This window comes from Mus caroli, chromosome 16 (genome assembly GCF_900094665.2).
Source record: "Mus caroli chromosome 16, CAROLI_EIJ_v1.1, whole genome shotgun sequence".
Taxonomy (NCBI): domain Eukaryota; kingdom Metazoa; phylum Chordata; class Mammalia; order Rodentia; family Muridae; genus Mus; species Mus caroli.
The window spans coordinates 84,652,450-84,661,988 of NC_034585.1; the positions used below are offsets into that span (position 1 = coordinate 84,652,450).

Consider the following 9,539-nt stretch of genomic DNA (forward strand, 5'->3'; position numbering starts at 1 on the left):
GATATAAAACAAAGGCAAACACACTGGGACAGGACAACACAGACACACACACAGAAAAGCAGACAGACGCCAGTGCACTTGCAGGACCTTCTGTCACTAGCAGATATGCACTGTACCTTCATTGTTGGTGACGTTTTCTGCTACTGGAGCAGCATTACTGGTTCCTGCTGCCATGTCCAAAAGAGGCTGAATAATTTCAATTTTGAACACTCCATTTTTTTGCCAAAGATTTAGCACACGAACTATTTTACTCTGTTATATGCAAGAAAATGAACATACAATAAATATTTATAGAAATAATGTGTCATATCTGATTTTAAAGAGAATTACTGTTTCATAAGGGAGAAAATCCATCAGAATTATTCCCCAGTTACTCAAATTAGCCTTTTCTCGGTGGTATGATCCAATGAAAGGAACATAAACAGAATACACGCCTAGCAAATAAAAAGGAAGGTAAACACTTCAAGAACCATTTCTAATGTTCTTACACAGACTCTGCAAAACCCACAATGCCTCTCCTAATGCAAAATGTCTCTACTCTCAGAAACGGGCATTTCTCCTCTCTCTCTGGTTTGAGCAAACCAAGTTTCCTTTTCTGTTACATAACTTCTTTAAGAATTAAGAGAAACTAAAGCAGCAGGTTAAGTTAGCGTTAGTGATGTTTACTGTGAATTCCCACCTATTTAGCGTGCAGGTATCGTTCATGTTCGTTCCTTCTTTCTTTCAGTGAAACTGTGTATGTGTGTGTGTGTTTGTGGTGTTTGTGGTATGTGTGTGTATGTGTGTGTGTTGCAGTCTTATTGCAGATTGATCACTTGCATGTGTGAATGTTGGGGAAGAACAAATCTGGGTCTTCTAGAGTAGGCAAAACCCTGGTGAGAATTTTCTCTCACACAGAGTTGTTTGTCTTCCTTCTGTAGCTTCAGCTTGCTGTTATTAGCAATCTGCCCACTAAGTGCTGAGATCAAAGGATATGTGTCTCCATGCCCACTAGCAATATGTTCTTTAAGGAAAGATAATGCTTCCCGAACAACCTTTGTTAGTTTCTTTTAACTGCAGGATATGTAACATGAAATGTATCTTCTCTAGAAATGTGTAGTGTACAGCACCTAGCTGTTGGCTGTTGTTACCATGCTGTTTAGCAGAGGCTTCCCATGCACGGAGGTAAGGCACTCCTTCCTCATACCCACTCGCCAGCAGCAGGCTCTGCTCAGCTCAGCTCAGGATCTCTAACTCTGGCTCCTTCTACAATTCAACATTATACAAGTCCTTGTACAGAGGCCAAGTGACTCCTCCATTTCACATATAAGCAAGAATAGGAAATGAGCACTGTAGAAAGAACTGAACTTACAATTCAAGACCAGAACATGAAGATCCAGTCACATAAACAACAAGCTTCAACAGCGTGAACGTAAGCAGTGTGTAAGAAATATAGAGAGGAAAGAAGCTCAACAAATGCAAAATGTTATTAGCTTGTTAGGTTTTAACCATACCTTATCTTCAGATGGACAAAGATATAAATACTGGAATGTAGCAGTTATATTTTTAGAGAATCTTGGCCCAAAAACATCTTTATCAGTTCCAAACTGGTGCCGAGACTGTCTCACGATGGAGTCGATGACATACAGGCCTGGAACCTTGTATTCTGGCTTACACTGCAAAGGGGAGGAGACAAGCTTAGACCAAGGAAAGTGGAATCGGAGGTGCAATGGTGTACGCCTCCACGCTCAGCATTCCAGAGGTGAACCTGACCCAATCTGGTCTACTTAGTGAGTTCCTGCCCATCCAGGGCTACAGAGTAAAACTGTCTGGAATTAGCAAGGGAGAAAGAAAAGAAAGAGGGAAAGGGAAGGAAAGGAAAAGTAACGAAAAAGCCCAAACACATCCACCACCCACTATGTCACACATCAGCTTGCAGCTTGCCACATGCATTGCACACTGTGCAGCAGCTGCTCACGTACTCCAGCCATCTCTCTATCTGTGTCACATCTGTCAACAGTGACACTCTTTGTTACTTCAAAGTCGCTCTCAGGACTTTGTTTCCCCAAATCCTTGACTTCACTTCCAAAACTTTCCAGGGCCACTTTACCAACCCACTTTCCTACAATTCAGTTATTCTGAGTCTTGAATAACTTTCTGAAGTTACTAAAACATACTTTTAAACATGCTAGTTTTACTTCTGTTAAAATATGTACCAGAGAGTTTGAGGCCAGTCTGGTCTACAGAATGAGTTCCAGGACAGCCAGGGCTATACAGAGAAACCCTGTCTCAAAACAACAACAATAAAACCAAAACCAAACAAATAAAAAAACCTAAGACCATTCTCAGTTCGCTCCTGAAAAAGACATGCTAATTATTCACACACACACACACACACACACACACTTACTTTAAGACAACATACTACTAAAAACAGCTTAATGATGATGGTAACAGAAAAGTCAGGGAAAATAAAAGTAACTTCATCTGAAAAACGCACCTGAAAATCAAATGTCAACAGAGCAGATGAGGCAGAGGATAGAATGGCAGGCTCTTAGGGCTGGGAACCAACACTATTCTCAGCTATGACAGAACCCAGCACCAACCTTCTCACCAATACTCAATGAACGGCAGAAATATGAAAAAAAAAATACCTTTTAAAACTTCTCAGTGCTTAAAAAGAAATTCAGTAAATATTTTTAAAAAACATTTACTGTGGACTGGAGAAATGGCTCAGCAGTAAAGAGCACTGACTGCTCTTCCAGAGGTCCGGAGTTCAAGTCCCAGCAACCACATGGTGGCTCACAACCATCTGTAATGGGATCTGATGGCCTCTTCTGGTGTGCCTGAAGACAGTGACAGTGTACTCACATATATAAACAAATAAATCTTAAAAATAAAACATGTATCATATATGCGTGTTTTGTCTGCTTATGTATATATGTGTACCAAGTGCACTCCCGGAGCCTGCAGTTCTGGAAGGACGAGTGTTAGCAGCCCACGTGTGTGGTGGGCACGGAACCCAGGTCTTCTGGAAGAGATTGCACTGCTCTCACCTGGTTGAGCCGTGGCTCCAACCCCAATGACTGCTTTTTTTTTCTAGAGTGTTTTTTAGACGCATGCATTCAAATTTCAATTCACATATAAAAATAATTGCTTATCATAAACATGCAGGAATGCAATAGTTACCTTTTTGATGAACTTTTCTACTATTTGAACAACGTGCTTATAAAGCTGAAAAAGAACATAAAATTAGTTTCTGTATTTTCTACAATTCAAAACACTGAAAATTGTCAACTTAAAAAAATTAACAATTAACTCAAAGAGCTATCAGAAATAGTTCACAATCAACAACTTTAAAAAATCTTGGGCTGGAGAGATGGCTCAGCGGTTTAGAGCACTGACTGCTCTTCCAAAGGTCCTGAGTTCAATTCCCAGCAACCACATAGTGGCTCACAACCATCTGCAATGGGATCTAACGTCCTCTTCAGGTGTGTCTGAAGACAGCTACAGTGTACTTACATACATAAATAAAACATCTTGAGAAAGAAATTCATCTAAACAAAACTACCCACTCTTCTCCAAGGCCAATGTCCTTTCTTAACTGATCGGTCTCCATGTATGAAGACATGAGGTTATTTCACCAGGGACAGAAACAGAGCCAAAACTAAGCAATGCTATTTTTAAACTGTGCCATTGACTAAAACATGGTCTTCAGTAACATAGCTTTCCCCCATAGCTGGCTTATGAGGACTGAAATATAGAAAAGCGCTGTGAATGCATGTCACAATGCAAATGCACAATATTACCAAAAACTTTCAGTTTGGTAATTTATCACAAGATAAATTCTCCTGTTTAACAATACTTAAAAAGAATTCAAAAGCAGAGCTGGCAAGATAGCTCAATGGGTAGGGATGTTTGTTACATAAGCCTGGCAAACTAAGCTAGATCCCACTAAAGGTGGAAGAGAACTGACTTTCAAAGTGGTTTTCTTTTTTTTTAAAAAAAAAAAGATTTATTTATTTATTATATGTAAGTACACTATAGCTGTCTTCAGACACTCCAGAAGAGGGAGTCAGATCTTGTTACGGGTGGTTGTGAGCCACCATGTGGTTGCTGGGATTTGAACTCCGGACCTTTGGAAGAGCAGTCGGGTGCTCTTACCCATCTCTCTCCAGCCCTCAAAGTGGTTTTCTAACCTTCACATATGCACCATGGCATACCCTTCCCTGCCACTAATAATAATAAACAATTAAAAGTATTCCTAAATTAAATATTTTTCTTACCTTAATAGCTTTGATAGCAGCTTTAGTAATGAGAATCATCTTGGCTCTAGAGATGGGAGGCTTCATATCCATAAGTGAGAAGAGCTTAAAAAACAAGAAACAAAATAACTCAAAAGACAAGCTCAATTCCCATTGTTTTACAAAGACCTTTCTACTTATCAGCCAAGAGAACAGCAAACATTTGTAACTACAATGTGTCCACTGGGCTGTGTTCCAGTATCACTAACAATTCTACATGCCTGCATCATCGCTTAGGAAATCAGCAGAGATCACAGCAAAGAAAGAAACCTATGAATGCAGAGTCAAAAGTATTAAACATGCTACAGAACTAACCAACAGTATATCAAAGTCATGACCAGGAAGGAAAACAGCCCACCTCCCCACTGACTATGTAAAGTGGGCGACAGTGCGATTTTACCGATGTTTAAAGTAATTTCAGTTCCAGATCTGAATGAGACGTCGGAGAACTTCCATAACCTTAAGGCTCATTCAGATAAGTATGTAAAAAGTTGAACAATAAATTTAAAATGCTTTTATAAAGTTCCAAGTATCTATGATGCTAGTATGAGAATTCAAAATTTCTTCTCTTAAAACCTAGTCCACCTCTGAGAATCAGAACTAAGTTTAATTCATCTTTATAGCAATCATGGAATCCCATGATGACAAAAACACAATATTCTTTACCCCAAAGACTAAATGCAGCTAAGACATTAATAATCAGAATAAAAGGGTTATAAGCATAAATCCTTGAGACTAAGTGCAGTTTAAGGTCTGGGAGATCAGTGCTGCTGTGGTAGTGCACGCCTTTAATCTCCTTGGCAGAGGCAGACAGATCATTGTGAGCTCCAGGGCAGACAAGGATCGAGTCCCTGTTTCGAAACAAGAACGCCCAGGCAGGGAGATGGTCCAGTGGCACTGCTCTGAGTTTGATCTCTAGAACACACATAGAAAATGGGTGTGTGGTGGCTTGTTCTCGTAACCTCACAGCTGGGAGAAGTCAGATAAACTGGACGTGCATGACACCTGAAGTTGTCCTTTCTCTCTACATACATACACACACACACACACACACACACACACACACACACACACACACACACACGGTTCTTAAGACTCTAAAAAATAAAAATGCTGTAGTGATGGGTGAAATCAATGAACAAATTTAACTATTTCAAGTTAAAAATCTCTAAGAATGACTCATAAACACACAGCACACGTCTACTATCTTTTCTGGCTTCAGAAAAGTCAATGTATGTAAGGGGTCAAGAGTACATTTTATTGAAGCCTAAGCCAGTTATTTGTCTAATGCTGAGATTGTACATAATAAGTAATTTCAATAGTAAGCAAGTCCAATGAGCATACAAGATTGCTACTGCTTCCAAATAAAAAGAAACTGTCATAATCATTTTAAAAATTAAAGCATAGCCGGGCGTGGTGGAGCACGCCTTTAATCCCAGCACTGGTGGGGGGGGCGGTGGGGGTGGGCAGAGGCAGATGGATTTCTGAGTTCGAGGCCAGCCTGATCTACAAAGTGAGTTCCAGGAGAGCCAGGGGTATACAGAGAAACCCTGTCTCAAAAACCAAATAAATACATAAATAAATAAATAATAAAAATAAAAACAAAAAAATAAAAGCATAGACTATCACACAGCAATAGTCAATATTTGGGAAAAGATTAACAAGAGATGTGGAAGGTAGCAAGGTGACCTCATCACCTCTAAGATTTGCTTTCACTAAAAAAGATATGCTAAAAGGGAACCTAGAGCCTACTAAAGCTAGGGATGGGGATGCAGAAAAAAAAAAAAAAAAAGTCCACTACAGCAGAGAAAAGAACTGCATGAAAGAGCACCAGAGCCAAGTGACACCCTAACCCAGAAAGGCACATAGCACTTTCAAACACTCCAAAACTAAAACTAAACTAAACTAAACTAAACAACAGCCTGATCATCACCACCAAAGGACAGGCCTCTTAGTGACCTGGAATTGACTAAGCTAGACCCTGAACAGCAACCCCCTGGATTCTTATCTACTCAATTCTGGACTTACAATCACATGCTAACAGGTCTGGCTTTTTACATAAATCCTGAAGATTCAACCCAGGTCCTTCCCTGCAAATATTTTACTAACTGAGCTAAGTCCTCGGTACTTAATGCCAATTTTTTTGATGCATAAATGGTTCCACAATTTAATGTCTATGCAATGTAACAAGACAAAAAGAAGGTTAGTCTTTGGCTGGAAGAAGAGGAGGACCATTGGGGTGGGCCTGTGGAGGCTGAACCTGACCCTACCTGTGCTCCACTGTGATGTGACATGTCCACATTGCTATGAATGCCTCATGCCTCTGCTGCCATAGTGGACTAAAACCTTCTGGAATCTGAGTCCTGGAAAGTACTGCCACAGTGACAAGGAATGCAAACCAGTACAGAGTGGCTGGAAACACTGCTTAGAGTAGGGCACTTGTTTCCCAAGTAGTACACATCCCTAAAAAAAGCAAAACCCAGAAGCTTGTCCACGGTGTTCAGGGGATCAGAGTGAGGGCTACTCAGAACGGTTTAATGTCAAATGATACATGACAAGTACTCTGGTTTTAAGCTCTTCAGTTATGTGAGCACAGCAGAGCTCTCAATCCCTAGCTAGCCTTCTGTTCTATACACTGACTATACTTCTAAGCACAGACTCATACAAGCATGCCTAGGTTCGTTGCCCCCACTGCAACTGTTTCCGGATTTGATCCCGGGTCTTTAAAAACAATACTGTATTACTGTCCTGGTCTTTAAAAACAATACTGTATTACTGTCCTATGAATTATTAATTCAGATTCCAAATGGAATTATCTTAAATGAGTCTGTAGTAGTTGTCTTGACTTTTTCTTTTCATGGTCTCCATGCCTACTCTTCCTCACATGTATCAACTCTAACTATTTCCTTAGTTAAATCAGTTATGTTAGGCTATGGTTATATTAAATCAGTTATGTTGGGCCCAATACAAAGGTTCATGACAGCAGCTATAAGAGAAGCTATGAAGAGTTTGCAAGTTTAAGGCCAACACAGGCAACTTAGTAAGATCTTGTTTCAAAATAGAAAGTAAAAATAAGTGCCACATACACTTTTAATCTGTCTTTTATCTATGAGTAGTTTCTCTCATTCTAAAGTAAGTAATTTACTATCTAGTCCTTCCTTGACTCATCGAGAGACAAACTGCAATTGAATAATCTTAAACAACAACAACAAACCTGTCAAGGCCACCAGTGTTGGTGGGAATCTCTCAGATTTATAAAGGCTGATTTTGTGATAATTCAAAATTCTGATTACAGTTACTGAATTTTCATAATCCCTATTCTTAATTAGAACACAGACCCAATAATCACCTAACTGCCCACTAGGTTTGACTCTGCCACTGGCTAATACTGAGACCAGGTCATCAGCACAATAGACATCATACAAGTGTGGAGTATAAGCATCTCAGAGCACTAATGCAGCACCTAGCAGAGCGAGTGTCTAAGGGGTGTCAGATAACTGCAGTACCTCGGAACAGTTCCGAGCAGTACTTCCCAAGCTACAGATGCAAGTCACAACTAAAAACCGTTAAATACACTTGCCCTGTGGCACTGACTCCCCACCAAAGTGGTATAAAATATGCACATTCTGTAGTACACTTTCAATCATCTCTAGACCACTTATAAAATCTATTAAGTATCAAGTACTGTGTAAAAACAAGCACTCTGATATACTGCTTAGGGAATATGACAAGAAAAAAAAGACTGTATGCAAGGTATACAAATGAGATAACAATTTTCAAGCAAGTGCTAGTGGGAGCAAGGACTCTGCACTAAGGGGGAGTCCGAGGACACCACTCACAGAACTCCAAGCACTGCTCAGCAGTCACCTCAAGTCTAACCTCTTGAAACTGTCTAAGTTTCACCCCAATATTTTTTTACTGATTTTTTTACATACATTTATTTATTTATTTATTTATTTATTTATATGAAGACACTAGCTGTCTTCAGACACACCAGAAGAGGGCATCAAATCCCATTACAGATGGTTGTGAGCCACCATGTGGATGCTGGGAATTGAACTTAGGACCACTGGAAGAGTGGTCAGTGTCTTAGCTGCTGAGTCATCTCTCTAGCTCTTACTCCCAGTATCTTTAAGCCAACATTAGTGATTTTTGTGGATAGCAGTGTGTCAACTATACTGTTTCATAAAACTTTGTAGCTTTGCTTGTGGGCAAATAACACTTACACACCTAAATCATAGGACTGTGGTTAAAGAGTAGAAAAGCGAGGGGCAGATCTCACTTTAGAATGAGAAAAATAAAGGCGAGAATGGAGAGAAAGGGAGGAGGGTGGGGAAGGGCTATTCTCAACCAACATCTAATCTCAGCCAACACACCTCAAGGGGAAAGCAAAACAAAACTCTTAACAACTCAAACACCAAAGTATGAAAACCATAAAAACTGTTATTCCAACACTGTCTCAAAAAACCCACACCAGACACTGAGCTATTGGAGTCAGAGAACTGATTGTAAATCACGTCAATCCGCCTCCCAACCTGCAGTAAGTATTCCTATCCTACAGAGGTGTGATGCTATCTACCAGTGTGTACACATCCCCATGAAGCAATCCTTTGGTGCAGGTCCACCCCACATGACAGCCTGCATTTCCATTCATTTCTCAATGGGAAACCCCATCAGAGAGCAGCATGGTGAGCCATGGACTCCTCTTACATAGATTATTAGCATCAGGCTCTGGATCTCAAAAGTACAAGGCCTCATTGGGCATTGCATACATTAGAAAGTCGGTTCATGGCACCAGTCTGAGTTAGGATCTGTAGTATGTAAGTGGGGGACGATTTGTAAGAAAGCCTATCCTCGACCCTGTCCTCTCTCATGCTGGCTTGAGCTGCAACGTACTTTAAACACAAAGACTCATGCTCATCCTTTAGTAAAAAGACTTAAGATAACACTCTACTAACTGCAAATGCCTTAGTTTTGTGAAAAGTTACAGAATACTACACACTAGGCAATTTAAAAAAGTATGTGGGCAGGGCGGTGGTGGAGCATACCCTTGATCCCAGCACTCGGGAGGCAGAGGCAGGTGGATTTCTGAGTTTGAGGTCAGCCTGGTCTACAGAATAAGTTCTAGGACAGCCAGAGCTACACAGAGAAACCCTGTCTTAAAAAACAAACAAGAGCCGGGCGTGGTGGCGCACGCCTTTAATCCCAGCACTCGGGAGGCAGAGGCAGGCGGATTTCTGAGTTCGAGGCCAGCCT

The 9,539-nt window shown here is 40.5% G+C and overlaps 1 protein-coding gene across 8 annotated transcripts in view; it reads right to left on the bottom strand.

The window, feature by feature from the left end:
* The window catches only part of Scaf4 (SR-related CTD associated factor 4), a 54,663-nt gene that overhangs the window by 29,632 nt on the left and 15,492 nt on the right, over positions 1–9,539 (bottom strand). For all 8 annotated transcript variants that reach the window (XM_021185532.2, XM_021185538.2, XM_021185533.2 and 5 more), the window contains exons 2-5: positions 4,266–4,349; positions 3,169–3,213; positions 1,494–1,655; positions 117–252 (exon numbers count right to left, since the gene is read on the bottom strand). In XM_021185532.2, the coding sequence (XP_021041191.1) occupies positions 117–252; positions 1,494–1,655; positions 3,169–3,213; positions 4,266–4,349 (427 nt within the window). The remainder of the gene's footprint in view (positions 1–116; positions 253–1,493; positions 1,656–3,168; positions 3,214–4,265; positions 4,350–9,539) is intronic.